Source organism: Nuphar pumila, chromosome 3, assembly GCF_984573655.1.
Source record: "Nuphar pumila chromosome 3, dmNupPumi1.hap1.1, whole genome shotgun sequence".
Taxonomy (NCBI): domain Eukaryota; kingdom Viridiplantae; phylum Streptophyta; class Magnoliopsida; order Nymphaeales; family Nymphaeaceae; genus Nuphar; species Nuphar pumila.
This window is the reverse complement of record NC_143251.1, coordinates 2,364,699-2,381,010: the sequence shown is the minus strand read 5'-3', so window position 1 is coordinate 2,381,010 and position 16,312 is coordinate 2,364,699. Positions and strand designations below refer to the sequence as shown.

Below are 16,312 nucleotides of genomic sequence, written 5' to 3'. Positions count from 1 at the left end.
AGAGAGAGAGAGAATATTGGGAGTGGGGCCCTTTGTCGGCAGCAGCACAGAATCCAGTAACAATTTACTGATCTTCCAAAAGGATTTAGGTCAAAACTTTCGAAGTCATCGCTAATACTTTTCACTCTCATAACGACATTTCGGAGAACGTCTATCCTATAAATAGCGCTGGACCCAATGTCATGAACACCAGAGAGAGAGTACTTTTCACTCTCATAGCGACATTTCGGAGAACGTCTCTCCTATAAAGAGCGCTGGCCCGAATGTCATGAACACCAGAGAGAGAGAGAGAGAGAAATCCGATACCCATTCTGAACCATCCAATACCCATGTCTAGACAAGATTTGTTCTCTAGGAAAATCTTATGCAACTCCCATGGTGAGGACTCCTCTTACTTCTTAGGTTGGAAGGAATATGAGAGAAACCCATATGATGAAACCAACAACCCAACAGGAATCATACAGATGGGTCTTGCAGAGAATCAGGTAAAGCTCAAAATCAACCAACCAAAACAGTGGTGTTTCCATGTTTCTCTTATTTCCTCCTTTCTTTTAATAGTTCAAACATATAATATGTGGTTGGTCTGATTGAGAGGCATATAATTCCTCAGCTTTCCTTCGATCTCTTGGAGACGTGGCTCTCTCAGAACCCCAAATCTGCTAGCTTTGTGAACAACGGTGCATCCTTGTTCAGACACATGGCACTATTTCAAGACTATCGTGGTCTGCCGTCATTTAAGAATGTAAGGGACATATCTTTCATTCTGTTTTTTTTCTGTGGTTCCTTTTCTTGTGGTAAGGATGGTCGAATATGTGGTACATAATTTTTATTGTCCTGGGCCTGGGAAATCTCTTCCTAGTACTTTATTCCACCATGCATTATATGCTAGGTTTTCAAGTACCACTCACTCCACATATTTCCCTCAAGCCACAAAGTTTTTTTTTTGGCTCTCCTGAGTTCTAATAAGATAAGATAGGTTCATTTTTGTCGTCTTTTGCATGCAGGCATTGGCTGAATTAATGGGTGAAATTAGAGGCAACAGAGTGACGTTTGATCCGAACAGACTGGTTCTTACTGCTGGAGCTACGTCGGCAAACGAAACCTTGATGTTTTGTCTGGCTGACCCAGGAGAAGCCTTTCTTCTTCCCACTCCATACTACCCTGGGTACTTTATCATTAGCTTGGGTTTAATGGATAAGATATAACTTGATTTGTCATTATTTTTCCTTGTCTACATGAAATTGGAGATAAATATTAGTACTTATGTAGAGTGGTTTGTAGGGAGAACCCCAACCCTTAATCAAGAAGAAAAAACTCAACTCAAGAGAGGAAAATCAAGAAAAAAAAAATCGCTATTCAATCACTTGTTCATGTGCGTGCACGCACACACATACACATACACACATATATATAGGAAAACTGAAATATGTTAAACAGCAAAACGTGTTTGCTGGTATGAACTAGGCATTTTCGATGCACTTTTTACAAAACTAACCCTGCATATGCATTTGGTGTGATCCATTTACTAGGAATCAACTCTTGGATCATCATAATCAGATCAAAAAATATGATTTTTTATACTTGATTATTTATGAAAATTCTGAGTTGTTGATTTTCAAGCCTTAAAAGATCTTTCTTATACATCGTAATAAGATAATACAAAAGATTGTTTCTATAAAACCAAGCTTCTAGATCACATTCATATAAAATAAGAAAAAAATAAAATAACCTATGAAAATCTTATTTCATACCAACAAACATATTTTGCTAGTATATATATATATAGTAATGATATGGTGCTTCCGGAGCACCTATTCCTTTATCCGTACCATTGGATTAATTCTAATCCAACTGTTTAGATAAGTTTAAATTTTGAGGGCTTTCCTTTATAAATAAATGAGGTAGGAAGAGTGGCGGTTTTCAAGGGTGAAATCAATTGCATATATATATATATATATATATATATATATATATATGTATATTAGACCCTTTCTACACACTTCTAACATAATTTCATTAACTTTTGTGCTTCTTTTCATTGGCCCCAATGTAAATTGCAAAAATTTATTTTTATTCATTCACTAATTACTAACTAATGCAATAGACTCTTCGCATACCAACTTTTCACGTTCCTATGCACCTGTATATGGCACTTCACATACTAACATTTCACATGCCCCATGATATTTAGTACACACTAAATAAATTAACGTGCTCATGCTCTCACACAATTATGTAAATATTAATTTTACCTTTAAAATCTCTACACAATACAAATTAACCAAAATTCCCTAAACACATAACAAAAACATAAAATTGTTCTTTGACTAAGACCCAAGCACACATAGGGGTGGGCAACCGGCCCAGCCACCCTATGAGCCAAGCCAACCCAGCCCGCCTTGAGCCCGTTAGTTGTCGGGCCGAAACCCATCCCATCATATATGTGGGCCGGGTCCAGGTCAGCCTGCAGGCTATCAGGCCCGCCCAACGAGCATGAGCCATTTATTGATTTTTAATAATATAAAATTTTAAAAAAATTAATTGCATAGTAACTTGATATTATTTACCTAATTAGTTGTATTAAGCTTATGAAAACAAGAAAGATAATTAGTTGGGTACATGGGAACTTGTTATTTATCTAATTAGTTGAGTTTGGTCTAGGTCAGGCTCGGCCTGGCCTGACCTGACTCGCTTCACATTGGCCCAATGAGCCAATGGACCGGGTCATGGCTGCACTTCAAACCTGAGCCCTTTAAGAACCGGGCCAAAGCCCAGCCCGTTAGTAAATGGGTCGGGCTATCTCCGGGAAGGGCCGCACTTGAAGCCCGGCGGGCTGAGCTTGGGCCCGGGCTGGGCCGGGGCCGATGCCCACCCCTAAGCACACACAACGATTTAACATGGTTTTCTCATTCAGACCATGAACCTGTATAAATAACTGAAATGAGAAATTGAATATACAATCACGACCATCTTTTCAGAATTTATGTTTCACGATTTATTGACTAGGAATTGAATCCTCATGTTGGTTGTCTACCAGATTCGATAGAGATCTCAAATGGCGCACTGGAGTCGAAATTGTGCCCATACATTGTCATAGCTCCAATGACTTCCAGATAACCGAAACAGCATTGCAAGAGGCTTATGATGATGCAGTAGGTCGCAAAATGAAAGTAAAGGGTGTCCTGGTAACCAATCCTTCCAATCCTTTGGGAACAACAATGAGCCCCAACCCCCTTAAGACACTTTTGAGCTTTGTTGGTGCAAAAAGAATACATCTCATCTGTGATGAAATATACTCGGGCACTGTTTTTTCATCGCCTAGCTTCACCAGTGTTTCTGAAGATGCATTATTAGCAGAATGCAATGTATCTCGTGATTATGTTCACATTGTTTATAGCCTTTCAAAGGATTTAGGACTGCCGGGGTTTCGTGTCGGCGCAATCTACACTTACAATGATCATGTCTTAACTGCCGCAACCAAGATGTCAAGCTTCGGATTGGTTTCATCTCAAACACAGTATCTTCTCTCTGTGATGCTGTCAGATAAAAACTTCACTCTCAATTACATTAGACAGAATCGGAAGAGGCTGAGATGGCGGCAGAAGCAACTCGTTTCCGGGCTAAAACAGTGTGGAATCAGTTGTTTGAAGAGCAACGCCGGTTTGTTTTGCTGGGTCAACATGAGCCACTTAATGGAGAGTCCCAGTTTTGAAGGAGAGATGCAGCTGTGGAAGAAGATGCTGCATCAAGTTGGGTTGAACATCTCACCCGGTTCATCCTTCCATTGCTCCGAACCGGGTTGGTTCCGAGTCTGTTTTGCGAACATGTCGGAGAAGGTGCTATCACTCTCACTACAAAGAATCAAAACCTTCGTCGCACAATCTGCCAATGACCAATGTCAACAGAAGGCATTGACTTGGCCAATCAAACAAACAGTGTCTCGGAAATCTTTGTTCTCCCTATGGATTTTTCATCCCGATTCATCAGAGTCAGAACGTTTCTAGCTAGTCTTTATATATATGTTCTATCACAATCCATGTATACAGGTTATTTTTTATATTTCCTATTTTTTTCTCACTCCCTTTTTTTTCGATCTTTTGTGTCCTACAGAAGTTGGGTTGGTGTAAAAACAGGGAAATCATTTTGAAGTTAGTTTTCTTTCTAATAAGATTCTGTTGATCAAGTGCAAAGTAATAAATATTTTCCAACTGTTTGTATTTGTGGTCCAGCTGCATTTATTGTATAGATAAGGTTTCATTTAGCATGGGACACGCATTAAAGGATAACACTTGAATGAATCTCTCTCTCTCTCACACACACACACATGTTTATTAGGGATAATTATAGGAACATTAGTAATGTTGTACTCATGGAAATGATGAAAACAACCTAAAAAGTGATGCTATTTTTTAGAATATAAAGCTACTTTTAACGCTTAACTAAGTTTTTCCTTAAAAAAAGGCTTAACTAAGTCTTTTGTTTGAGATGAAAAAAAACGATAAACACATTTCCATTTTTAGAAAAATAAAAAAGAGTACTTTTATAATTTTAAGTGACTTCTTTAACCTAAAAAATTAATTGTATAATTTCAAAATTGCTACTGCTTTTTAAAGGTGTTCTAATCATTTCAAATAATTGAACGCTGCTAAAGTTTATATAAAGATTTTAAAGTTAGAATATATATATATATATATATATATATATATATATATATATATATATATATATATATATATATATATATATATATATATATGAGATAACATTTGGTAATGGCACCATTAGTTACAAACACCTCTAGATCTTCCATGCACAGGCTGTTTTGATCCAATCCGACCTCATGGATGGACTCCGCATGTTCAAAATAGTGGGGAGTGGCTTTTGGATCATATTGTTTCGATGAAAATAAATAATTTTATGACTCGATGAAGTATCAAACATTGTAGGCCATTGATTTTGGAAGCCTTATAAAATCTTGCCTACTTATCGTAATCAGACAATTCAAGAGCCAATCCCCACTAAGAGAAACATGTATATCACATTTACAAGGTTAATTTCATGAAAAATAACCAAAAATAAAAAAATAAATAAAAAAGAGAGGCATTTGTAAGTAATTGCGATCTGAGCAAATGTTATATATATATATATATATATATATATATATATATATATATATATATAGAGAGAGAGAGAGAGAGAGAGAGAGAGAGAGAGAGAGAGAGAGAGAGATAGATAGATAGATAGATAGAGAGAGAGAGAGAGAGAGAGAGAGAGATTAAATTGGCCATCCACTGATTTCAGAATCATATGAAGGCCATATTTTTATTACGCTTGGATCCACTTTTTAGTGCAGGGACGATATAATTGATTAGTCGGGATCAGATTTTATGGTTCCTAAACAGTCCATGTTCTCAGTTCATCCAACATTGGCTAGCTGTGTCCATGTTTTAACCATAATATTTTCAATGGCTTCATCAAACAATGAACAGAGAGGAGAGGACGGGAAGGAAAGGGATGTTGACCGATCGTTTGCCGGCATTTGACAGTCGTGGGATTATCTTTCAATCACCCACTTTGCCTCACCATTTACAATTAATGGATTCTAAGGAGGGCGCCACTTGGAGTGCAAAATGTAGAAAGAGTGATCAGACAGGTAGATTGGCATTTAGAGTGGACATTGAAATGGATAAGAAAGTTAGCTGAACCGCTTGCCCTTACTTCTGACATCAATCTATGAATTGTTCATAAAAACGACACCTCAAGATCAGATCAGATCAGACTATATTGTATAGAAACCGATTCTTCGGTTATATCCCATCCCCACCCTCACGTTCCATGGTGGAGGTTGTGTTTTTCTGTATGAGCTCAAATCAGTTCCACTTGTCCCCTATGTCACCCCATCTTCGTAACCTTGTTTGGGATTTCATTCAAGCAATTTGTTTTGATCAGACCAGACTCCATAGATGTTACTACAAGGATGAGGGCCAATAGCAAAGATGAAAGGCATCAATAGTGATCTCTTTGTCGCGAATTTATAACGGCAACAAAAAGTTGCCGCCTAGTTTTGGCCTTTGTTGAGTAATAGCAGCGATAATTATAGGTTGTTGTTAAAGGATACATTGCAATAGCAGCGACTTAGCCTGTAACGATGATGACCCTATAACGACGACTAGCCTTTAATGATGATTTCATAATTGCCGTTATAGCCTATAACGGCAAGCATAAAGTCATCATTATATGCTATAACTACGATCTCATAGTTACCGTTATATGCTATGACGAGTTTAAGACCTATAATGACGATCTCATAATCATTGTTATAGGCTATGATAGGTTTAAGACCTAAATGATGATACCGAAAAGTAACAAAATTCAACAATAACAATGCAAATGGAATCACTTGACCAATAACATTTCAAACATTACATTCAACAAAATTCAAAGAATAACAATACAAATGAAATCACTCAAACAATAACAATTCAAACAATTATAATTACACAGTCTTTTAATATTCATTAACAAAAATATAAGTTCAAGTTGCTCAATCATTGACATAATTGGTTGGAATCTCTCTCATCACTAGCCTAATAAAATCACTCAATAGTGAATTAATCAACTAAAACACTCAAGTAAATATGAAAATACACCAAAATATTATCCAATTGTTATATATTAATAAGAATTTAAGATATACCAACAAAGCACTTGATAGAAGCTTACCTTATAGTCGAAGTTAAACATGCTTTGAGAGAAATGTGGCTCATGCACAACAATGCCACAAAAAATAAATAAGTAAATAAGAGTATTTCAAAAAAATAATTCTATTCTCAAATTAAGTAACATTATTTCGCACTTAATTATTTCTGAAAAGACAAGTAGCTTAACATGATGGTAAATATAAATATGAAAGCACATTTGATTTAGCATATTTCATTTAGCACAGACCCATTACGCTCTTTCTCTATATATAGTTGTAGATTTTGGACATTCCTTTGCTTGAAAGCTCTCTCTCTCTCTCTCTCTCTATATATATATATATATATATATATATATATGTGTGTGTGTGTGTGTGTGTGTGTGTGTGTGTGTAAAGAGAGAGATATGATGATGAGAGTCACTATTGTCTGATAGGGTGGTTATCTCTCTTGACGAGCAAGCAGCAGAAAGTGGTTTCATGTATTTCTCGATAAAACAAGTTGTTTAATATGATGATAAAAATAAATATGAAAGCTCATTTGATTTAGCACAGACCCATTACTATATATATATATATATATATATATAGAAAAGAGAGAGAGATGATAAGGAAATGGGGCATACCAAAACCGTGGAGAGATCTAAGATGGGGGGGGGGGGGGGTCTGAGTGATGCCATTATATTCAACATGTCTTCTCTGAATTTCTTATTTTCTTCTATCTTTTGCTCTAGTTATTATTCGAGTCACAACTGGTTCATCTTTTATTCTTCTCTCTTTTGCTCCAGTTGTTGTTGGAGTTGTTTGAGCTCTGACTGCATTGCCTTCAACTGAGAAGATAGATCTGACACTCAGGTTTTGCCTTAGGATCGAATGATAAATGCACTATCCCTCTCACATATTCAGAGCGCTCTCCGAGCGCCTTCGCAAAGACTTCTCGATGCAATATCGACGTACCTCCTTATGAAGAACATGTTTCATCATCTTTAATCTTCATATATCGCAGTTTATTCTGCACGTTGATGATATATAATTGGTTATCAATAACTAATGATAATATACAAAATAGAATGAATGAATGTGGCACTACAAAGTGTGAGTTACTTACATAGTTCTCTAATGCTTTGCTGTAGATAAATGTCTTGCAATCTGAATGGTTGCGCATCTCTAAGTAGAACTCACTCATCGTCGGTTATTTCCTTTTCATTTCAAAAGTCTACAAATAACAAATTTAGAATCTATGACATAAAACATATTTAACACTATTTTACTATATAAAAAAAATAAACTTAGAGAATAAGAAACTTACTATTGTATGAAATTTTTGGAGGTACGAAGACAATCTAGTGGTAAGTTAGACCATCATTTAGGCTTTGTTAGCTGAATTTTTCTTGGGTGTCTCTTGTTAACCTAACGAAGATCAAATAGTATACAAAAATCTAAAAATTTGAACATTTATTTACTTATAAATATATATCCAGTATTTATCGTCCAATAGCTACCAGTAAAAAGTTGCAAAGATCTTAACACGCTTCATAGTTGATTCCCTTGGGAGGATGCCCTTATGCTTCAGTGCGATTTTAAAACATCTTATAAGGCTTGTAGAATATTTCTCGCACCCTTTTGTATGATAGCTGAAGTTACTTATCCACGACAGCACGATGATTAGCTATATTCTCATCTAAAATAAACTTTGTCTGCACCAAATTATCAAAAATTAGTTAGTAACATTTTTTTATAGATTAATTTGTTTTATCAAAATATAGTTAGACAATATACTTACAAAAAATTGTCTCACGCAGTAATGTCTTCTCGTCCTCTAGGATCTTTATCCACGATTGATGAGTGAGTCTGACCTTCTCCTTGACTATGCATGTAACCCTCCTAGAAAACTGTGAGACGCCCCCGCCCACAACTCCATACAACCTTGGTTTAATGGTTACTAAAGTCTTTTCTTACTTGAGTTGTTTCAGGTGGGCTACGCAACTGTTCTTCCTACATTTGGGTTGGGAAGAACCTTCAATTGCTAATTTGTACTTACGTACATATATTAATAGCAATGACATCAATAAAAAAAACCGCATAAATAATTCACACTAAACCATTTTTTGATAGACAAACACAGAATAATAAAAAAAAACAAAAAGAAAAGAATGACAACAAATGATGGAAGGCACAATCCACAAAGTATTTTCTTGGACCATTGTAAGTGCAAATTATGATTACCACACTATGTTGTCTTACAAATAACTTTCAATCTTGTGCTGAAGGGCCTGTTAGAATTGCCTTAATTTGTTCTTGTCGTTCAATCAATTAAGTCTTAAGGACAAAGAGAAGAAGAATAGTAGTAAATGCAACCTGAATATGTTGTTTTGACATGAGTTTCTTAGATTCACTTGCGAGTGATTAAATATTTGAGGGATGTATTGATAATATCATCTTTTCTTTGCGAACGTGGACCGCTTAGGAATCTATTATTTGGTTTAAATCAGGGTTTGGCTTCTTCCGATCATATTATACTTGGATGGACGTCTTAAAAAGATGGTGCACACTCACAACAAACAAGCATCACTATATTCAGAGAGTAGAGAGTAGAGAGGAAGAGAGAGACATATAGACATAGAATGTCCTTTTCCTCATAGCCTATGTAGACGATGATGATGGTCTTTCTTCTTAAATGGCTTCTTTTCCTTTGACAACATATCATCTTGAGAACAAACCCTTAATACAAACAAGGATATATTGATCAACAATCATTTCAAGAAAACTATCCCGAAACCTAATAGAGATAAAATGAAGAACACGAAGTGAAACAGAAAAAAGTGTGCAGAAGATAATTTTCTTCTGTAACCAAATAGATATCTATCTGAATAAAACATAAAAAATCATCATCCAAGAACTCGAAGAAACTGAAACATGACCCAAATGAATATAAAAAAGTGTGAAATGATTCAGTATAGCAGATGCGACAATGAGGGGAGAAGAAGAATGAGTAGAGAAGGAGGAGAGAAAGAAGAGAGAGAGAATTTAAAAGGGTACGTCGGCCCTAATTATAGACTCAATAACGGCCCCGTCATAGAGTAATCTATAACAGCGACATAAATGCCATCGTTAAAAAGTCGTCGCTAATGACCCCAATCCTTGTATATATATTTAATGGCTGCATGTGTCATAGTTAATGACACATCTATAATGTCAATGCACAAGGTCTCCGTTATAGAGTAAAACCCTATAACAGTGATGTTGTAATGTCCTTGTTATTGATCAATAACAACAATATTTAATGGCCATTAAATATTGCCGTTAAAAGTGTTATAACGACAAGATTTAATGGCCACATATGTCGCCATTAAAGACAATCTATAATGGCAGCATTTATTAATCAACGTTAAAAACATATCTTTAACGGCGATATATAAAGTCATTGTTATTGCGGCAATTCAACTCCAGCAATAGCGGTGTCTTGTTGTGTTGCCATTAATGAGTCGCCACTAATGACACTCATCTTTGTAGTGTGTGATCTACGGCATTCGTTTAGTGAAGATCAACATTTAAATCACCGAAACCCAACTTGTGGGCATGATTTTTTGGCAATTCAAAATCAATGGTTTACAAAACACACAAATTTTTTATTTAAAAAATAAAATTTTTCTTAAAAAATACAATCCAAGTGTAGATTCTTATTAAATAAATTATGCTAAATCCATCTATAAGGTCAAATTTGATCCAAACAACTTGCATAATGAGATTTAAGAGTATGAAAAGGGGGACGGCATAGGGGATGAGTGGAACCGGACTCTGATATGCTCTAAGATGGCTTTGAAGAGCAAGGGAAGAAAATTACCTAGAGAAGACTTAGAATTGTAACAGGAGCCTTATGTTGGTCGAATGAATGTTTATCTACATACGCTATTTAATGAGCACGCATACCAACACGGGCTTTGCTTATCTAGTAGGGGTGGCTTGTGAATGTTACTAAGTTGACCGGATGTTACTAGCTCAAAATGCATCACATCCATAAGGTTTGATCTAAAAAAAAATCTAAAATATATGAAAAGAAGGTGGTTTATACTCAATAGTGGTGTGCCTTCAATAGCACCAAATACCGACCCGGAATAAAAAGCATTCGGCATGGGCCACGCACCAAATAAAAAACCAGCATTCGAATGTGCATAAGTTTTCTCGATAGGCCTACATAAATTCTGCTCAGACATCTAATATGCTTGCCATATCTACCACCAGACCCAATCAGATATTTGCGATGAAAGAGGACGGACCTCAGTTGGATCGGGGCAGCTCGGTTAGGCAACATTCTGAACTGATTTCTCAATCTCATTACAACTATCCTCTGTTACTGTTCAAACTGGTGACTACTCATCACCTACATGAATGAAATTTACTTTTTCTCAAAAAAAAAAAAAATGTTTAAATTCTGGGGACCTTTCAGAAATTGGAGCAATAAATCCATCAACCAAAGAAGAAAATATTTAAATAACCCTCTATTGGGATTCTTCAAGAACATAATATTGATTTTGGTTAATGGCTAGATCAGCCACCGATGAGCTCCTTGATGATTGATCAATATATTGTGGTGGCTCCATTCCTTCCCAGCCACCATTCGTATACATGTTACCTCTACGGGCATTTACCATTGTTCACCCTTTCTCATTTGAAAAGGATTCTCCATCTAAGTGTATTTCACGAAACCTGATTTAGCAAGCCATTCGTAGTCGTGCTCCTTCTGCCCCTTGGTACAAATAGGTTTGGCGGCATTCAGTTCATCACCCCCGTGCTACATGGACAGTTTACCTTTCGCTATTGAATCGATTCCCAACTCTTGATCGTTTACAGCGTATGAGTATTTTCGTGGCTAACCAGTGCCCCTTATGTGAACAAGCTGAGGAGTCGAGTCAACATTTGTTTACTCAGTGATCTTTGATTGTCAATCTAGCTATGAAAAAAAAAAAAAACACTTCTTTTTCGGTGTTAGGCGTTCACCGATTAGCACATTAATCTCTTAATTTTAGTGGTGGTAGGGGAGGCGGTTCTCCTTACCTTGGTTGCAGTTTTGTTGGCTCTACGTTTCAGGGAAGTTGGAAACATCGTTATCCATATCCATGATGGGGTACATTACTCTGTCAAGTGTTTCAAGCATGAACTATGAGCCTCTTGCAAAGACATGTTTCAACGGCTCAAGGTGAATGATCATCCCCGACGCACGGCCACAGATTTTACACAGAGACTTGCTAATTCAACTGGCTTCTGTACGTATTGGTAATATTGTACATCTAGCTTTAGCCGGTTGGGATTGCAGGTGCTACTTGTCAAAAGGTATGACCTGTTGTTCCCTGAAACCTCATTCTTGGAGCACATGCAGACTTTAACGCAACTCGCTCTTGCCTCCAATAATCGCAAGTGAATTTCTTGGATTAACGCTATTGTTCAAGGACGACGCCTTCTAGGGTCTGACTGAATATCCTCGGCCATCAAACCGGGTTTATTTAGTAGTTCACAAAATCCCTGTTAAGAAGTATGCCTTCTTCTCTCGTGTGTAGATAATGTTAACTTGGAAGGACCGACCTTCCTTGTGGACTCATTGATGTATATGAACTTGTATATACCATATTGTATCACCTTGTGAATAAGGTGGGGGCCTCTCCAACAGCGTTCTTATAATAATAAAAAAAAAAAGACAACATGATTAGTTACTTTTAGCTCAGCTACATACCTGCAATATACAAATATACAAAACAATACAATATAAAATAATCTACTCCCTCACATCTCATAAGACAAGGAGACAGGGAAGGGACTCGGCCCTCTTTGGCAAAAAAACGAAAAACAAGGATGGGGATGAGCCTGCTAAGCTTCTTGTCTGACAGTAATCGTGGAGGCAGGGGGAGCCCCCTTGCCTATCGAAAAGACACGGAGGGAGGGGATTTGCCCCTGTCCACCAGGAAAAATAAGCAGAGGTAGGGGGCTCCCCCTGCTTGACGACAAGAAGAAGGGGGCGACAGGGGCTTGGCCCTTGCTGGTCTGTCGAAAAGAAGAAAGCGACAGAATGCCCCTGCCGACCAACAAAATGGTGTAGGAAGTAGCTCGGTTTCCTGACGGAAAAAGAAAAAAAATGAGGAAGAAGACAAACGGAGGTGGGAAAACCTTCACCTATGGTCGGCGAAACGATGGATGCTGGCGTCATGGTTGCTCTGGTGTCACCGAGGCTGGTCGGGGGGCGATAGGAGGCAGGTCAGGGGGCGATGGGAGGTGGGTCGGGGGGAACGGGAGGCAGGCCGACGGGGGGATGAGAGGCGAGTCGGGGGGAACGGGAGACGGGTCAGTGGGAATGGGAGGCGGCCCGGGGCGACAGAAGGCGAGCCGGGAGGTGGGCTGGGAGGTGGGCTGGGAGGTGAGCTGGGGAGACGCGGTGGAGACGAAACAGAAAAGAGAAAGAAAAGGAAAATAATTAGGGATTTACGGGGAAATTAGTGACAACTTAGTGGTGACCAAATTTTGTCACTAGGGCGTCGCTATTTGGCGACGACTTAGCGACAGAATAGTTCTGTCGCTGATCCGTCGTTAAGTTGCGGAGGATATGGTGACTGAATAAAATCCATCTCTAATCCACTGCAAAGTAGCGGTGGATTATCGACAAATTATTTTTTGTCGCTAAAATCTTAAATAAATGATATTTTAGCGACGAATATCTTTCTCTCGCTAATCTGTCGTGAATTGGCGATGGATTTTTTCCATCGCAAATGTTCGTCGCTAATCAACATTTTTCTTGTAGTATTATATGCACAGGGATTGTCACAGATCGATGATGTGTTCAAGAAAGAAACACATTAGGATTAAAGATGGAAACATTTCATCTCAAATGTCATCGCAAATTAGCGACGGAGTAGAGACAAAAAAATTTGGTCGCTCATCCGTTGCGAAGTTATGAAAGATTTTGAGGCAGAACATTTCTGTCGCTAATCTGTCGTGAATTAGCGATGGATTTTGAGACAATTTTTTTTTGTCACTAATTCTACAACTAATTTCAATTTTAGGGATGACTAATTTTCTCTAGCTAATCCATCGCAAATTTGTGATGGATTATTTCTGTCACAAATTTTTGTCGCTAATTAACATTTTTCTTATAGTGTCTGTGGCCCTTTCATGACTCAAACCTATAAAGAAATATAATATTTTATATCATTTATTAATCATTTTTTTAGATACAGTTATATATATCTTATAACTTATAAGTATGAAGCATTATATAAATTTAAGAAATATTATCAAAAAGTCAAAAATCAGCTTGGTAGGAAGATTAAAGTTTTACGATTTGATTGAAGAGGAGAATATACCTCAAATAAGTTTTTTGAATATTGCAAAGCCAATGGGATCAGACCGCAAACTACTACTCGTGGCACACTTGAACAAAATGGTGTGGCTTAAGGAACTAATAAAACTCTTCTTAATATGGTTAGATGTATGTTATCTAACACTTTATTACTCAAAGTATTTTGGAGAGAAGCAATACATACAACAACATATATTTTAAATAGAGTTTCTTGTAAAGCTCTTGTCTCTACACCTTGTGAATCATGGACAGGAAGAAAACTTAATATAAGTCACCTTCGTAGATGGGGTTCTGTAGCTCATATAAAAGTCATAAAGCCATCAAAAGATAATCTCGATACCAAATTTATATAAGGTGTAAATTTATTGGATATCTTAAAGGATCTAAAGGCTATAGATTTTACCACCCAGATAAGGGTTTAATAGAAAGTAGAGATGTTATCTTTTTAGAATATCAAAACAGGAAATAAATTATTTTCAAAATGAATAGAGACGATCTTCTTGATTTGTATTATGATTATGATGACTTGCAAAAACTTATAAGTAACGGCGAACCTTCTGAAATCTTTTCATCATCTTCTTCTCAATAATCTTAGGTTGGGCACAAAAGGTCTATAGCTCTTCTGTCTTACTTAGATGACAATTATGTCTATCTATCAGAGGAATTGTGTTATACTTTAGACATGGATGCCAACTTGTATATGGTGAGATAGTAAAATCATGCGAGTCAACAGACTGGGTAAAAGCCATGGACGAGGAAATTGAGTCTATTGAGAAAAACTAGGTTTATAAATTGACTGATTTACCTAAGAAAAGAAAAGTCAATGAATGTAAATGGATATTAAAAAAGAAATTCAAGTCTGATGGTAGCATTGATAAATTTAAAGTAAGATTAGTTGATAACGGTTTTTCTCAGAAAAAAGGATTAGATTATATTGACACATATTCACCTGTTGCAAAATTCACCTCGATAAGGATAATTCTTGTGATTGTAGCTCACTATGACCAAAATCTACATCAAATGGATGTTAAAACTGTCTTTCTTAATGGTGAGGTTAAGAAAAACATTTTTATGGAGCAACCTGAAGGCTTTATAATAAAAGACAAAGAAGATAGAGTATATATATTGAAAAAATCCCTATACAGACTCATGCAAACACCACATCAGTGGTACTTAAAGTTTTATAAGGCTAATACATTATTACGGTTTGTGGCAAATAAATTTGACTACTTGTTTATGTCTAAAAAAATGAGAGTCAGTTGTTGTTGGTTGCCGATGGAATATTGTAAACCAGCTTCAAGTCCATATGTTGTGAGACCAAAACTCCAACCCGATCATGTAATCGAACCTATTGCGTTAAGCCCAGACCTTGATTTCGAGCTACCGTGGCACTTATAGGGGGCATTTTTGCAACATACGTAGGGTAATAAAGACTTTAAATGATTGGATAGTCTAATATCTTATATATGCGTGTAAATTTTGAATGGAAAGGCTTCTTTATATAATATCTTTTTTTTATAGTTATCATACCTATATTTGGATTCGGATCTAATCCAACCCATTTGCATAATTTACTTGTAAAAATCTTGGTTTCGTTCTTCTTTTATCAGATCCAGCATCGCCATATATATTTTTGGATCCGAAATCCAACTACATCATCGGACATTATTTGGATTTGGGCTCGGATTGGGAACGTCAACGTACTAGCTACTTTTTTCAAACACAACTTGGCACAAGATTCAGGTGATCATTCCCCCCAACAGAGAGTTTGTTGAAATAGCTTGAAAGTGCCAACACGCTTGATTATGTGACGGCAGATCAGGTGCAATCGCATTGCACACTTTTGCGTGCCACTGCACCTGATGTGCCTGACAAGCTGTACATCAGAGATGGAGGGCAGTCAGGTGCAGCAGCACCTACTCAAAGTGTGCAATGTGATTGCACCTGATCCGCCCCGATTATGTTGTCGGATAGGCCCTAAAGCATATAGGGGTGCAGGACCAGTAACAAAAAAATCTTATAGCAACTATCAATTATTATTATTATTATTATTATTATTATTATTATTATTATTATTATTTGATAGGCAAGTTGGGATTGGGCAGACCCCACCAGTTAAACCACATACCATTGGGTTTTGTAGTTGCAACGTCCCAACACATGGTGGCGTGCGCTCCTACCAAACAAGCGGAGCCCCCCGTTGGTAACCATCAACTATTATCACAATAAATGACCCGTAAATTTGAAACAATATAACTCCCTCAGAACTA

General features: G+C 36.9%; 1 protein-coding gene across 1 annotated transcript; it reads left to right on the top strand.

Moving 5' to 3' along the window:
* The first annotated feature begins 292 nt into the window (after nucleotides 1-292).
* On the top strand, nucleotides 293-4,183 carry LOC149841621 (1-aminocyclopropane-1-carboxylate synthase 3-like). Its single transcript, XM_090001094.1, has 4 exons — nucleotides 293-485; nucleotides 611-742; nucleotides 1,005-1,165; nucleotides 3,038-4,183. The coding sequence occupies exons 1-4, from the start codon at nucleotides 330-332 to the stop codon at nucleotides 4,002-4,004; spliced, it is 1,416 nt and encodes a 471-aa protein (XP_089857220.1). The 5' UTR covers nucleotides 293-329; the 3' UTR covers nucleotides 4,005-4,183.
* The last annotated feature ends 12,129 nt before the right edge of the window (nucleotides 4,184-16,312 follow it).

What these genes read in the sequence shown, in the direction of transcription:
- LOC149841621 (XM_090001094.1), top strand. Translation starts at nt 330, where the DNA reads ATGTCTAGACAAGATTTGTTCTCTAGGAAAATCTTATGCAACTCCCAT. An exon ending in GTCTGCCGTCATTTAAGAAT is followed by an intron (nt 743 to 1,004) that starts GTAAGGGACATA and finishes TTTTGCATGCAG; the next exon opens with GCATTGGCTGAATTAATGGG. An exon ending in CCCACTCCATACTACCCTGG is followed by an intron (nt 1,166 to 3,037) that starts GTACTTTATCAT and finishes GTTGTCTACCAG; the next exon opens with ATTCGATAGAGATCTCAAAT.